Source organism: Bison bison, unplaced genomic scaffold, assembly GCF_000754665.1.
Source record: "Bison bison bison isolate TAMUID 2011002044 unplaced genomic scaffold, Bison_UMD1.0 scf7180017864440, whole genome shotgun sequence".
Taxonomy (NCBI): Eukaryota; Metazoa; Chordata; class Mammalia; order Artiodactyla; family Bovidae; genus Bison; species Bison bison.
Window position 1 is genome coordinate 866,631 of NW_011495002.1, and position 15,749 is coordinate 882,379.

The window sequence follows — 15,749 nt, forward strand, 5'->3', positions numbered from 1 at the left end:
GCGGTGGGGGGCGTGTCCGCCCTCGTGAGCGGACACCATTGCCGTGCCTTTCACTTAAGTTCGTTGCAGGACAACCCCACGGCCTCACGCACATGCGTCCCTCGGTGATTTTGGCCTCAACAAGCGTGCCATTCGGCTCTGCCCAGCAGTCACCATCATGATTTCAGTCACTGGAAAATAATACAGGGGTAGCTTTTTACATCGCTGTGTCTACATTTTCAAGATACAAATTGTGCTCTTCAGATAAATGGAGCTAAAGTTAAGAACTGTGGCAGTATTTCTCAGAATTCAGTAGAGTCGAAAAACTCTGCCGTGCCTTTGGCTAAGGCAGAGACATCGAGAGGGTGCGTTTGCCATATCGCCCCCACCCCTCGGAAGTCATTTTGGGAATCAAGGCCTTCAGCCCCGATGATCAGTGGTGGAGGTCGTTTTAGGGTAAAGTCTGTCTGATTGTAACTCAAACAGGAAGATTCCCGTCACTTCTCTTTGGCCTTAACAGTTGCATAAGAATCCGTAAACTGTTAGCACAGAGTCTGGAGGGTCGGGGGCAGGGAGGGGAGGGGGCTTTCTCGGAACCCCGTGAGCCGTCTCAGTCCCCGGGGCCTCCCCAGGGCTCCTGGTCCCCGGGGACCGCGCCAGACCTGCACCATCTGCCCCATCCTCCTGGAAACTTGATGTGGGCCTGACCCAGAGTAGGCATACAGTCACAGAAAGGTTGTTTTTCTCCGCACAGGTTTCCCTCTTGGGGAACAGACTCTGTTTAATCTGGTAGATGTCAGTCTCGCTGTGGGGCCTGCTGCCCAGAACTGCTTGGCATCCCAGGGCAGGAGCAGGTTTCAGGGTCCCTGGACCTGACGCCCTCTCCCTCATCTTGACTGACTCTCCAGGATTCAGTGATCGTAATGCCCAGCAGGGGCGGCGAGGAGTAGTATTTTTTAGTGTTTAAAGTCCACTTTCTTAACATTTTTAAAAAGAGAATCCAACCATATTTCAAATTGACAGGGGCCTGATTTGATTTCTAATTAGAGATGGTTTCATCATCTTCTCTCACACATCTTTCTTATCTCTCTGTTGAAAGACAAGGAGTCATTCAGTGACAGAGAACAAAGTTGTTCTCTTGACAAAGTATTTCCCTTGACAAAGAGTAATAATGGAACATGCTGCCGCTGTTTCCTAAAGTCAGCTCATTTGCCGAAAATTTAAGATGATTCAGTTTTTGCTGTGACAGAGGATGACCGTCAGCCCTGCGGCCCAGTTGGGCTGGGCTCTGGTCTGCACAGTAACAGCACACGTGCAGGAAATACCGAGTGTGTGGGACACGCTGGTCTTGGTGGCCCCGGCTGGCTCGAGGGTTCGGGACGAGGCCCTGGGGTTCCAGGTGGGCCTGTGGCCGGCGACCCAGGCTCTGCTCTGCGCCCCTCGGGGTTCCGAGCTGCTCCTCCCTCCCTTATCTCCACCCCTGCAAGCTGGCGTTCAGTTCAGGGCTCGTTCTTGTTTCTTTTTCCCCTCTCCTTATCGCACATTGTCGGTATCTCCCAGCCCTGGCCTCCCGTTTCTGGTGTCCAGATTTAGAGACCCCACCTCCCTCCTGGCCTGTCTCCACTGTGGCCTTAACCAAAGCCGAAGTGGACCTGAGGCTCCCCACGTGCCATGTCCCCCCGTGTTTTCCCTGATTCCTGCCTTCCCCTCATCTTCCCGTCCCCACCCCTTCATCGGGTTCCTCTGCCCTCCCCTCTCCCCGTCTGAGCCGGCTCGGGAACCAGCCCAGCCGTGTCCTGTCTACACCCCTGGGCCAGTTTGCTAACCTGTGTTGCTTCCTTGCCAACCCCTTTTCCATACAGCAACCCCATTCACTTCCAGGCCAAAGACCCAGGCCCTGTGACCCCCAAGGTTCCCCGCGTCACCCTCCAGCCTCCCCCTGCCCAGGGCCCTTCCCTCCCAGCCCATCCCTTCTCAGCCCGGGAGTCCCTCCAGGTCACAAGGACAGGGCCCTGGCCTCTCCCATCCCGAGCGCCCCCCTCAGCACCTGCCTGCGTGGTAGACACTCAGACACCCCTCCCTCTGTGAGCAGAACCGCTAGGGACCTTTGAGGGAACTGACCTCCGTGGTTTCTGCCTTGATTCAGTGTCAGCATTGCTTTCAAGGTGGAATAGCCTCACTCCGGCAAACAAAAGTAAATTCTCAGCAAGGATGGTGCACAGCAAGTCTTCTGGGTTGTGGCTTTTTTTTTTTTTTTTTTTTCAAAAATAAAAGTGTTAATAGAGACAGTGATGTTTCTGTTGCTAGACCAGCAAATCACACTGGACCCAGAGATTATGAGGGCCGATATGAAAGCATTTTTGCTTTTATATATTTTTTCTATAGTGTTCCTTTTTTAGATGCGTATGTTTAAGCAAGTTTGATTTCATTTGCGATGTAGGCCCGTAGAAGGGGAAGAAGGGGAAAAACTGCTTCCATCTAAAAACATGAAGGAATGAGTAGGAGTTAGACTGTATCCTTCTCTTGCAGCCTGAGCCTGGCCAGCCCCCCTCTCCCCAGGGGAGATCATCTCTCTCTCCTCCATCCAGGAGGTTGAGCCTCGGCTTCCTTTAGCCTGGCCCAGAGCATCTTACACGTAATGAGGAGGCTCCTCTGTGGGAGCCCCCAAAAGCCAAGTGGGTGCTGCCTGAGGGCCCACTGAAGGCGGGAACAGGGAGAAAGGCCTCAAGCTGCACGTTTGAAAGTTGGGCCTTTGCTCCTGCTTTCTTTTCTTTCTTTCTTTTTTTTTTTATTAGTTAGAACTCCCCAGGAAGGTTCTCAAGTCCCTTGACGTGAATGTCAGCGTTCAGCAGTTCCAGGTCTCCGACCTCATGCACGCTGTGTCAGTACTCCTGAGGAATGATGTTCACTGCACGTTTACGGTCCTTTAGGTCCAAGGTCATAAGAAACACTTGAAATTGTTAGGCCTTGTGGATGCCCAAGTGACACGATCCCATTTTTCCAGAATGTCAACTTTTTCTTCTCCTTTTGGAAGGCAGTTACACGCTTGAGACTCTCGTCTCTCTTTGAGGGAGCATTTCTAGCTGGCGGGCCAGCCCGGGCCTGCGGATGTTTAAATGAGATGCTGGGAAGCTGGGCCTTGCTTCACCGCCGCCAAGGCCTGAACTCTCTCCCACTCCTTCCACGTCTAGGCTCTGGAGTGGATCCACGACAGCGGGGAGTTCTACCTCTCCACCCACACGTCCACGGGCTCAAGCATCCAGCACACCCAGGAGCTGCTGAAGGAGCATGAGGACTTCCAGATCACCGCCAAGGTGAGCCTGCGGCGGCCCCAGGCCTGAGTGGCTGCCAGGTGTTGCCCAGATAACCTCGAACCACATGTGTGTGCACGCTCAGTCATGTCTGACTCTGTGTGACCCATGGACCGTAGCCACCGGGCTCCTATGTCCGTGGGAGTCTGCAGGCAAGAATACTGGAGTGGGTTGCCATTTCCTTCTCCAGGGGATCTTCCCGACCCAGGGATTGAACCCACACAGGAGACTTCTTTACCATCTGAGCCACCAGGGAAGCCTATTTTGTATAAATAAGGTCTTAAAAATGTTGTTGAAGACGTGCCTTATAAAATGGAGGAACGGGTTGAGCCAGAGGGGCTGTTAGACCTTAATTCAGGGATGATTCTGAGCCCTTTTCATGCTGTCCCCACCTGTGCCTACATTTATCTGTTTCCTCTTGTTCCTCTGATTTTCTGGAAAGCCCTACAACATCCTTTATTTTTTCTTGCTTCTTGGTCCTTTTCGTTATTCTTCTCTTATTTTCATTCTGTTTTATTTCCCAAGGTATTTTCCAAGTACTTGCTATGTTTACGGAATGCTGGTGTTCCCAGCTTGACTTAGGCGGGTCCTGTGGGTGTTTCCTTTCCTTGTCTTAAGCAGTGAAAACTGTTACAGTAGCATCGCACCCGGATACAGTAGCATCATGCCTGGCTGTCTGGGTTTGATGGTTGGCACAGTTTATGTCAGTAGCTATTCATAGGCTTATACAACTGGAGGCATTTTCACTTCCCTGCAGAATTAAATACAACTCTATGGCACAGACAGCACGTGTGACTATGAATTTTTAAGCAAGTATGTAAGAATTCACACATCGGCATGAATATTTTCTCAATTCAAATACATATTTGCAGGGCTAATTCCTTTTTTTAAAAACCACAAAACATTTTTGAGGTTTTTAGGCTTATCTTCTCAACTGGTGGTATTTTTGTTTTTCAGAGTTTTGAATATGCATTCTTTGTACAGTTTTCAGAAGCACCTCTGTTTTGGATGATTTTAAGGTTTTAGAAAAAGTTGGAAATAAGTTCAGCTTTAAGAGTAGAAAATCAGTGGTCAAGCTGGGTAGCAATTGTGGTTAAAGAGTAGTCTTCCTGTAAGGTAAGAAGATTGATTTTCTCAGGTGGCCCCTAACTTGGCTTTGAGGACATATCAATGGGGAATTTTTAAATCATTTAGGATGACAACAGCTACTTTGTATCATGTCAACTTGTACTTTTTCACACTTTCTGTAGCGATTTCTGACTTCCCGTTAATCTTCCCTGGGCATTGCTCCCCCGGGCCCCGCCCCCACCACAAGCTGTAAATTCATTTTTTCGTTCGGCCTCTGGATTCTGGGTTGTGGGAACCCACGGTCTCTGTTCTGGAGGAGCCCACAGTCCAGTGGGGCTCGGCGGGTAGCCTTGGTGTTCAGTGGGGGTTTACACCCAGAGGGGCCACGGGTGCTCCGAGGGGGCTCCCGCCTGCTCAGTTGAGGGGAGCTGGCCTTTGCTGCCTCTGCAGGTAAGCATCACGTCTTTGCCTTCACTTCCTCTAGCTCCAGCACGGCTTTGGCTGTGTAATTGTTATTTTTTGTTAGTAATTGGATAATAAATACAGTTATTGTGTGCATTTGATGATTTTTATTTGTTTCTTGAGTATCCTTCGGTTATAAAGATACAAAGAAAATGCCTAAGATACCACTCAAGTAGATTGAAGTTTTGCTTCTTTGCCCCAACTTAAATCCCCGTGAATGCTGTGCTCTGCTGGCCGCATGTGCAGCCAGACAGCCGTTCTGCACAACTTGGGGGACGCACCCTGCACACACGGGTGCGAATGCCACCATCTAGGACTGAGCATCGTGGTAGCTTTGTGCCACCAGTAGAGGCTGTACAAAGGGGCTTTCCCATTATTCCTAAATTTTCTTTTTCCTCAAACTTGGCTTGTGGTTTTTGGAAGAATGAGCAGTAAGAGGCATATTTTTGGCTCACATTTTGTAAAAAAATAAACATCTAAAATCATAGGTGAAATTTGACCTTTTTATTTTCCAAATACACAGAGCTGTTTCATCTATTGGGTATACGGAATTCTTTTTGCTAAGAGGAACTCATGGATTTTGAAAAGAGCAACTCGTACTTTTTATTTTTTTAGCATTTTTTTCTTTGGTTTCTGGCTACTTTTCTTTTTCATCAGAAAACTCTCGCTGTGGTGCTGGGAGAAGTCATTTAGTTTTTCGTGTTGAAGTAAGGCCCTTGCTCACCTGTCCCCCTCCGTCTTACTATCTCCTAAGAAGTCATTTTTCTCTTGTTATATAGAGAAACCTTCTTCTTGCTCTGACATGACATCTTCCAATCCAGTAGTTACATAATTAGTAATCTCACGTTTTCAGGGTTAATGGAAATAAAGCCTCGCCTCACCGTCTGATTAAGGCTCACCTTGATTCCTTGGCAACTCAAGGCAGCAGTTTCTCAGAATGCTTTGCACGCACCACCTGCATCCAGGCTCTGGGTGTTTCCTTAGAAGCAGATTTCAATCCTCACCAGGCACCGCACATACTGACCTGGACTCGCTGGGAGCGGGCCCTGACACACAGCATCTCTAACCATCTCCCCAGGTGGTTTTAATGCATGCTGAAGTTTGAGACCCACTGCCTTAGGTTGACCTTCACAGTCTTGTCACCTTCTCCCCACACGGCTCCCTGATTGCCAGTCTCCTGTGCCAGACACCTTCTTTGACCAGACAGTGTCCAAGACCATTGAATCTGCATCATTTCCGGGCTTCTGGTCACCTGAGGACACCACAAATGAGGCTCTTTTGAGTTTGTGGGCTTAAGCGTTCAGTCTGCCTTTATTTTTCTCTAGTCCCTTGATTATGCCTAAAGATGAAGTTGTTCGAATTATAACATTTGTACACTTTAAAAACAAAAATCTGCTTTCATAAAAATCTCTTTACAGAAGCAAGGAGGCTGCTGTGTCCTGCTGGTAAAGCAGAAGCAGGAGTTGTTAGAGGCACCAGGTGCCCAGCAGTGCTTACCATACGCATTCATGCGAAAAATGAAAGGGAGAAAATGACATGTATACATACAAATACTTGTTTGTATGTAATAAAGCTGGGAGGGATTGGGGGCAGGAGGAGAAGGGGACGACAGAGGATGAGATGGCTGGATGGCATCACTGACTCGATGGACGTGAGTCTCAGTGAACTCCGGGAGTTGGTGATGGACAGGGAGGCCTGGCATGCTGTGCTTCATGGGGTCGCAAAGAGTCGGACACGACTGAGCGACTGATCTGATCTGATCATGCGCACAAAGCTGATAGAGGCAACAGGCCTATGTAGAGAAGACTTTTCACTTTGTGTCCTTCTGTGTCCTTTGAATTTTGAATTCTGTGAATTCAAATACACTTTGAACGTATACAAATTCAAGTACAGTTCAAATACAATACATGAATGCATTTAAAAAGTACAAATTAAAATAAAAATACAATATTATAAAAGGTTCATGGATTTGCAGATTCATTCTACTTAGTTTTGATCACACCATTCATTCTTTCAACAATTATTTATTGAGCCCCTACTGTGTACCATGAGCTACTCCCTGTGCTGAGCTCGTGGATTGCATGTTCTGATCGGACAAACCAGCAGTAACTTGATGAATAAGTAAATGTATATACACGCATGTTAAACAATAAGAACAAAAGACAGCCATAGGGACGAGGGTTGCCATCTTTGATAGGCTGTGGTTGATTTCATCAAGAAGCCTTTGACTCTCTGATTAGCATTTTTTGTTTAAATGAAGTTTATACATGGAAGATTTATAGATCTACCAGGCTTTGCCTCTGGGAAATCTTGTGGTCTGCGTTGAGTTTCATAGAGTCAGAATCAGCCTATTGGCGTCACATATAGACAACTAGTCTGTTTTGTGATGTATTTTCGACATATGTGAAAATCTTCCTTTGGTTTCTTGGTGGTTTTTGTTTTCTGTTTTAGTGTAGGCAAATTGTCTCTTTTTATCTTTACTTCTATGTCCCCACCACTTAAAACATGAAACCACTTTCTTAACCCCTTAAAGATACACGGTTGGCCTTTAGACAGCAAGGGTTTGAACCGTGTGGGTCCACTTATACTCAGATTTCTTTTGACAGGTAAGTACTACAGTAGTGCGTGATCCCAGTGAAGCCTAGGGTGTGGGCCACTTTGGGGCAGTGGTGTGAAAAGCGAGCCAGGAGGCAGTGCCCAAGCCCCTGAATTGTTGAAGGATAAGCTGTTTGCAGTGCCCTCCACTGATGTCATTCTGACATCAGGGGAATGTAAGGAATGCTTACCTGGTGGTAAAGCACCTTTCTATGATTTTCAGAAGGTTGGAAAACCTCCTCTAGGCAATTTGATTTTTAAAAAAATCCTGCATCAGTCATGTTAATTCTCTCTGATATTAAAATTTACTAATGTTTCTAATTTAAATCCCTTTTGGAATTTATGCTTCTAGGTCTGAAGCTTTGACTTCTTACCTCCTTGGTATATAATTAGGCTTGTGTTAACCAGAAAGGTATCATGCTGATAACAAGTCAGAAGGTTTGTTTGACAGGTATTTTCCTTTGAGCTCACTCTACATGAGTTCATTTCCACACAAGATGAAGGGCCCAGAAACTTTTAGAATGTTGTCAGTTTTGCTCAATTTCTCCAATAAACAAGTTTTATATAATTCACAATAGTGATTTTTTTTTTTCACAGAGACAGTAATGTCCCTTGAGTTCACTTTTCAAGTGGGTGTTTGTTTTTTTTTTTTTTCTTGTGTATTGCATAATTCTTGCCAGTTAAAAGTAATTACTGCACCAATTAAAGTTACAGGTGTATATACACTTGCGTAAAGGCCCTAATGGTAATTTATTATCTCAATAAATATTTGATAAATGTCCACCATGTACCAGACACAGAGAAGGCGTGTCAGATATTAATGAGCAAAACAAGCAAATGTCCCTGGGTACATTCTAACCAGGAGAGAGAAAGTGATCTTAACAAGTAAATTATACCTCCTTGGAGACTGATGCTACAGGGTGGAGCAGAGCAGATGGGGAGAAGGTGCCTGGGGCAGGGAGGTGAGCTGCAATTTTAAGAGAGTCAGGGAGGCCAGTTAAGAATGGCCTTTATTTGAGCAAAGACATGAAGGAACCACAGAGCTGTCCAGGGAACCAGCTTTCCAGGCCAAAGGGGCCGTGGTGCACAGAACTGAAGGCCAGCAAGCCTGGAGGGGCGCTGGGCAAGTTGGACCCTGTGGGAGAGCCCACGGGAGGCCCAGGGCGCTCATGTAGAGTCTAAGGCTGTTGACAACTGGCTCTGCAAGCTGCCTAGTGAATTCTGCTCAAAACTTTTATTGTACAAACTGAGATAGTTTATCCAGGTTTTGAACCCTGACCTTCTTCCTTTGGGGAATTTTTTAAAGTCAACTTCCTGAATGTTAGGCTTTCACCAGAAAGTCTTTATGACTTAACTGAGAAAAGCAGGTTCCATAGCAGAAGAGTAACTGGAATCATTTAACATGTCAGTGGGAATGTTGAAGGAAGCCGAAGCAGTGATAATGAATGAAGTGGTAACAACAAAGGATATAAATCTAGTGATAATAATAAGTGAAATAGTAAATGCAATGGATGTGACAAAAAAAATCTGTTGAAAAATCAGATTTGAGTTACTGCCATGTCTATATATGTTTCTGCATATGTATTTAAATATATGTATGTGTGTGCATGCTTGGTCATATCTGCCTCTTTGCAACCCCATGGACTGTAGCCCGCCAGGCTCCTCTGTCCATGGGATTTCCCAGACAAGAATACTGGAGTGGGTTGCCATTTCCTTCTCCAGGGGCTCTTCCTGATCCAGGGATTGAACCTACATCTCTTGTGTCTCCTGCATTAGCAGGCAGGTTCTTTACCATTAACCCACCAGCGAAGTCCATGTTATATAGAGAGAGAGAGAGAGAAGGAGGGACGGAGGGAGAACGCTTCTTTTATGGTTATCCTTAACTTTAAAAAGCAAGAGTTATTCTTTACTTAAAGATCTTTCCTGTGTGCACACGAAAAGTGAAAAAGTGAAAGTCGCTCATTCGTGTCCACCTCTTTGTGACCCTATGGACTGTAGCCAACCATGGAATTCTGTCCATGGAGTTCTCCAGGCAAGAAGACTGGAGTGGGTTGCCACTTCCTTCTCCAAATGTGTATATAAAATGAAATACATTTATTTTGGAGAGAGAGTTTTCACACAGGGAGCAAGTTTAAAATACCTCTGTGAAGACAGCTTCCCTGGTGGTGACTCCTCCTGCGTTATCTCCTGAGAATTAAAGAAGAAATGAGTGTGTGACATGGCGCTTCTTCAGGGGATTGGTTAGGTGCCTGTGGGGTGAGGGAGATGCCTTGGCCCCACGGCCTCAGGAAAATCTCCGATGGCTGCTGCCCTGAACAGGCCTTCAGTCTAACTGGGGACGCAGAATAGAGAAGCATGAGGCAGAGGGTATCTGTCCCCAGTACCTGCAGCCTTCATAGGAGGAAGGTCGTGGACCACAGACACCCCCCCGAGCCAGTCTCTGCTTGCTCAGTCTGCAGGGTCTGGGTGTCTGCCAGGTGAAGACACCGTCCAAACAGAGCCCAGACTTTTCCTTTGAGGTCGTGAAAATGGCGTTCGTTGGGGAAAGAGGCAAACCAAGGGAGCCAGTCTGCGGACGGGGAGGTGAATTGGTGTGGATGCGGGGGTTCAGTCTGAGTGTCTCTCCCCAGGGTCGTTTTCCTGTCCAGAGCTCAGAGAGTCGCAGGCCAGTTGCCACTGTGTTTCTGGCTGCCAGCAATTGGACGCATTTGCTTCACAATACTTTTCCTGTTGTTCTTTCGCAGCAAACCAAAGAGAGAGTGAAGCTATTGATACAGCTGGCCGACGGCTTTTGTGAAAAGGGGCATGCCCATGCGGCAGAAATAAAAAAATGTGTCACTGCCGTGGATAAGAGGTACAGAGACTTCTCTCTGCGGATGGAGAAATACAGGACCTCTTTGGAGAAAGCCCTAGGGATTTCTTCAGATTCCAACAAATCGGTAAATTGCTTTGTGCCAGCGGGATAAATTACCGTCTGCGTCTTTGTGTCCTGCTTGTTGATTTAATTAACAGAGGTGCACTGCCTCCCTTATTCCACAGAGCAAAAGTCTTCAGCTGGATATTGTTCCGGCCAGTATCCCCGGCTCAGAGGTGAAACTCCGAGACGCCGCCCATGAACTTAATGAGGAAAAGCGGAAATCTGCCCGCAGGAAAGAGTAAGCTAGCCTCGAAGAGCCCACCAGGATTCAGTGAGGAAGTGAAGGAAATGTCACTTGGACAAGCACACTTGTTTCTGTGTGTGCTCTGAAACCAAACGACGTGAATCCTTCTCGTTGCTCTGAATGTGCTTCGTGTTCACAGCAGCAGTGCCCACTGGGTGCACTGCGCCCACATCAGCTGATTTGGAAACAGTGTCTTGTTTTTATCCTGTGCCCCTGTCTCATGGGGTTGACAACTTGCTCTGCTATCATTTGTCATCAGTGGGTCATGAGTGATAATACTGGGGAGGAGAAATTAATAATACAAGTGCTGAAGTTTCAAAGTTGCCAATTAGTAAACTCTACTGAGTATTAATAGAGACCAAAGATGGCTCTAAACCAGTGGTTGTCAGTCGGGGCTAGCTTTGTTCCCCCCAGAGGGACATTGGGCAGTATGTGGAGGCATTTGGGTTGTCGACTAGTGGGGCGGGGGAAGCACTACTGGCATCTTGGGGGCAGAGACCAGGAGTGCCGTTCAGCGTCCTGTAGTGCCCAGGCCAGCCCTCAGCAAAGCATCGTCCAGCCCCAAACATCAACGCTGCCAAGTTGAGAAACCCTGATCACTGGGTACCGTAGCAAAATTTTTTCCAAAATGTTTTTTTTTCTTTGACCTGGTGACTGGGCACTGTTAGTCTTTGACTCATTCTTGTTTTAATCTTCCAGAACACATCACTGGCTAAAGCTTTTAAAATCACCTTATTATTTCATAAACCCTAAAAGTGAATAGTTAAAATGAGCCTGTGTCCTGACTGTGAATTAAACTGGTCACTTGTCTTCCTCTGCTTTAAGGTTCATAATGGCTGAGCTAATTCAAACTGAAAAGGCTTACGTAAGAGACCTCCGGGAGTGTATGGATGTAAGTAAGTTTTTTTGCTTGTTTGTTTAGATGGGGTATATACAGTCTTGCTGTTTATTCTTGTATGTGCTCAGTCACTTCAGTCATGTCCAGCTCTTTGCAACCCAATGGACTGTAGCCCGCCAGGCTCCTCGGTCCACAGGAGATGGCCAGGGCTATTTATTCTTACCTACTGAATTCTTAAACTGGTCGCCCGTTTCGTTGTTGTTTTTGAGATTGAAAGTGTGCACAGGCGGCCCTCTCTGCGTGTTTCTGCACTTCTGTGAAGTTCCAGGCGTGTTTTCGCTCATTACAGAGATGATAACAGCGCTAATCCTCTCGTTTCATTTATCACATGACGGCCTGGCTGACATTCTCTCGGTAGAATTTTACAGCAGCTTCAGAGAGACACGCCTACCGATTACAACTAGCCGCTGATGCTCCGTAGTTTAACGAATGTTCCTCATACCTTGAGGAGCAGCTTAATCCCCAGACTTGAAGCTGGGAGTATATTTAGAGTCTAAAAGAATAGACTGTATGCTCAAATATTAATAACAACTGAGATTTGTCTTAGTAATAGTTTCTCATGTTGTTTTGTAAGAGGCTTCATTCTTAAGATACATTTTTAGCTAGACATTAACTCTGGGTGTGTATTGACGGAGAGCAGAAGTAGCCGTTTCTTGGAGATGTGCTCAGGGCTTTTGTCCAACCCTCTCTGTTTCCCTCCCGGCCAGACCTACCTGTGGGAAATGACCAGCGGCGTGGAGGAGATCCCCCCGGGCATTGTAAACAAAGAGCTCATCATCTTCGGGAACATGCAGGAGATCTACGAGTTTCACAATAAGTGAGTGGCTTCATCTGTAGGGACCCTGTTAGCGACTCTGGAAGTCTAGGTACTATGCTGAAGTACCATGACAAATGCAAGTTTCCAGTCGAATACACATAGATTCCAGGGATCCTGTTGGAAATTTGAAGGAAGCCTGCCAGTCTTGCTTCAAGGACAGACATTCTTGAGACTGTTTTTAACAGAGACTCGACTTTCTATTTGAATTCACTCTTTATAGAAATGAGATTTGGAAAGCCGAAGCCATTTCGTAGGCACACTGGCTGCTCTCGAGCCGTATCGTCAGCTGCCCCGTCAGTTACTTCTTAGGGTTCAAAGAAAGGACTGGCCTCCACGGGCTGCTGGCTGATGTTTTTGGTCTTTCCTAATAAGAAGGAGGAAGGAACTGAGGACAGAACAGATGCGTAGTGTGACCAAAGTAAAGTGCACTTGCCACTGGCCCGAGGAGGAGCATGATTTTATTTTTAAAGTCGAAAAAGGAGAGAAAAAAAAAAGGCAGCAGCAGCATCTTTAGGTGGAGTCTGTGCACCCCAAATCACCCGAGAAAGATGGTGCTGGGCCAGAGCCGGCAGGGTCTTCCTCGCTTCTCTGCCCCCCACCCCACCACCAGCAAAGACACGAAGACCTGACTGGTTCTCTGAACTGAGTATCCCCGAAACTATATCCTTTGCTACTAAACGTATCAGGCTTCCCAGGTGGCAGGAGTGGTAAAGAACCCGCCTGCCACTGCAAGAAACATAAGAGACAGCAGATTCGATCCCTGGATCAGGAAGATCCCCTGGAGAAGGACATGGCAACCCACTCCAGTATTCTTGCCCGGAGAATCCCATGGACAGAGGAGCCTGGGCTGCTACAGTCTTGGGGGTTGCAAAGAGTCAGACACAACAGAAGTGACTTAGCACGCATCTTCTGAACAGCTGGGGTAACGATTCTACTGGAAAGTATCTGAAAGTGAAAGGGAACGTCCCTCAGTTGTGTCTGACTCTATGGACTATAGAGTGCATGCAATTCTCCAGGCTAGAATACTGGGAGTGGATAGCTTTTCCCTTCTCCAGGGGATCTTCCCAACCCAGGGATTGAACCCAGGCCTCCCATATCATGAGCAGATTCTTTACCAGTTGAGCTACAAGGGAAGCCCAGAAAGTATCTGAAGGCTGAACTAATTAATTGTATGAAAGTCAAAGTAACTTACCCCAGTTCATAGCTCTTGCTGCACATTTTGTTAAACTAAAACCTAAATGATACAGTTTTCACTGCTTTTGATTAAAATGATGCAATTCAGACTTTGCCTAAATTCATGGTATGCTTGGTCTCGTTCCTGGCATGTCATCTCACTCGTAAAATGCTTTAGGACACCTTAATAATAATATACCGTTTTTACTCTCTGCAGCATATTCCTAAAAGAGCTGGAAAAATATGAGCAGTTGCCGGAGGACGTGGGACACTGCTTTGTAACCTGGGTAATGAAACCTCAGCAGCTTGTTCTGTCACTACTGTTTGGTGGCTTTGACGGACGTTAGAAGGAACGCTGTCCACTTCTCAAATGGCATCCTTTTCTCCTGGTGTCTGCAGACAGAAAAGCAGACTTTACCCCCAAAGAGTTATGTTCTCCAGCTAGTTATTACTGTGGAACTGACTTTCATTGGCAGTAGTGCTGGCTTGGTATAGAACGTTGAGTGAATATGCCAGGCCTCCGCATGGCCTTGGGGATTCCTATGTAACTATGAGTCCTGGTGACAGGCCCTGCTAAGTGTGATGCTCAGGTCTGCACCCTCTGTTGTAAGAAGAGAGGCTGGGGCTCCGTCCTGACTCCCTGGGCCAGGGGAGGTTTCTGGACGTGTGTCCTATCAGGACATGTTTCTTATTTTAATGTCTTTCTTTAGAAATTTTCTTAAATTGGAGGCTTGAATTTCATTTACATATCCAGCTTCTTTTTACATAAAAAGTTTGTCATAATTTGACTTATTGCCATTTGAAAGGGATACTACTCTAATTTTCTTTTTGTTTATAGGCAGACAAGTTTCAGATGTATGTCACATATTGCAAAAATAAGCCTGATTCTACTCAGCTGATATTAGAGCATGCAGGATCCTACTTTGATGTAAGTAATAGATTACTAAAAAAAAAGCTGTGGTATTTTCTAAGTTGCTTTTGGTGTACATTAAATGTAGGTTGACTCATAACTTTCACCTAATTAGTTTGATATCATTTTTATCTATCAAAAGTGGAGTATTCTTATACTTATGGTTTTAAAATATTTTTCTATAGTATTGCAAGCTCTGTGTACTGTAAAAATTTCAGACTGTAACATGCACATGTGTATATATGTCTTTACTTACCATTTATATATACTCACTAGTTTTTTATTTGTAATATTGTACATATGAGTACATATGAAGCTAATCATCTTTTCTCCTCTATAAAACAGAAATAATTTTAGATATTTTTAATCACTTATTTTTCCCATTTCAATTTCATGATGTACTTAATTTCCAAAAGCAGCCTACCAGTAAAATTTTACAAATGGCACTGTAACAACTCAGACCATTGGGAGGTTCATTAATTATATTGTCGTGGGCGTAAACATAGTTTATTTTTTTGGAAAGATTTTACAGAGAGGTTGTTTAGAACAAAAAAGATGGAGTCGTATGATACATAAAGTGATTGGGGGGGTTTCCAGAACATAGTCAGATGTGCCAAACACCTTTTGTTTTGATTAAAGATAAGGTACTTTTGAATGTTAGATGTAATTTGGTGTGTGAGTCCACAAGGTTATTAGACTTGTTCCCATGCTCGCGTTTGTACATGGCCACCTGTGATCATCTGCTGTTCTCTGAAAGTCTGGGAAATTAGAGTAAACTTTAGCCTCTGTCTTTGAAGTAGAGCCCTGGCTGTAGATGGCCCTCTCTCAGTTGTCATTCTCATGACCAATAGTTACACGGCCCTTGGTGGGTGAATAGGAAGCCCACTCTCAGCCCAGGGTGGCCCTTTCCTTCCAGTATTTCACACAACCCTGGGTCTTCGCCATTATGTGGAGCCCACCACCATGGCCCTGTGCAGTTAGAATTATTTAAGGCCTAAGAAGCAATGAGAGCTTGTGGCACACATAATGTTCAGAATCAAAGTCGTTTAAAAACCCTGTGGCCTAAATAGGAAGCCAAGAGCTAAGAGATTGGAAATACAGTAGTTTGTTGTGAAAAGGAGAGCAGACAGGAGAGAGTTCCTTATGGTGAAGGTGAAGGAAGCCTCCAGTAGAGAGGGCTGGGATGTGGTCTGTGACGAGGGTGCACATGTGGCTGGAGCTTCAGGAGCTATAGCCAGAGAGTCTGACTGTAGGGCGGGCACAGTGACAGCCATGGGGGACGGGGCACAGTGAGGGCCAGGGGGGTGGACACATCGACGGCCCCAGGGGGCGGGCACAGTGATGGCCACATGGGGGCGGGGCACAGTGATGGCCA

At 46.1% G+C, this 15,749-nt stretch overlaps 1 protein-coding gene across 1 annotated transcript in view; it reads left to right on the forward strand.

Moving 5' to 3' along the window:
- The window catches only part of TRIO (trio Rho guanine nucleotide exchange factor), a 359,748-nt gene that overhangs the window by 224,538 nt on the left and 119,461 nt on the right, over positions 1 to 15,749 (forward strand). Inside the window, exons 20-28 of the mRNA XM_010858807.1 lie at positions 1,229 to 1,378; positions 2,775 to 2,900; positions 3,171 to 3,293; positions 10,160 to 10,354; positions 10,455 to 10,570; positions 11,402 to 11,468; positions 12,182 to 12,291; positions 13,682 to 13,751; positions 14,303 to 14,392. Coding sequence (XP_010857109.1) covers positions 1,229 to 1,378; positions 2,775 to 2,900; positions 3,171 to 3,293; positions 10,160 to 10,354; positions 10,455 to 10,570; positions 11,402 to 11,468; positions 12,182 to 12,291; positions 13,682 to 13,751; positions 14,303 to 14,392 — 1,047 coding nt within the window. The remainder of the gene's footprint in view (positions 1 to 1,228; positions 1,379 to 2,774; positions 2,901 to 3,170; positions 3,294 to 10,159; positions 10,355 to 10,454; positions 10,571 to 11,401; positions 11,469 to 12,181; positions 12,292 to 13,681; positions 13,752 to 14,302; positions 14,393 to 15,749) is intronic.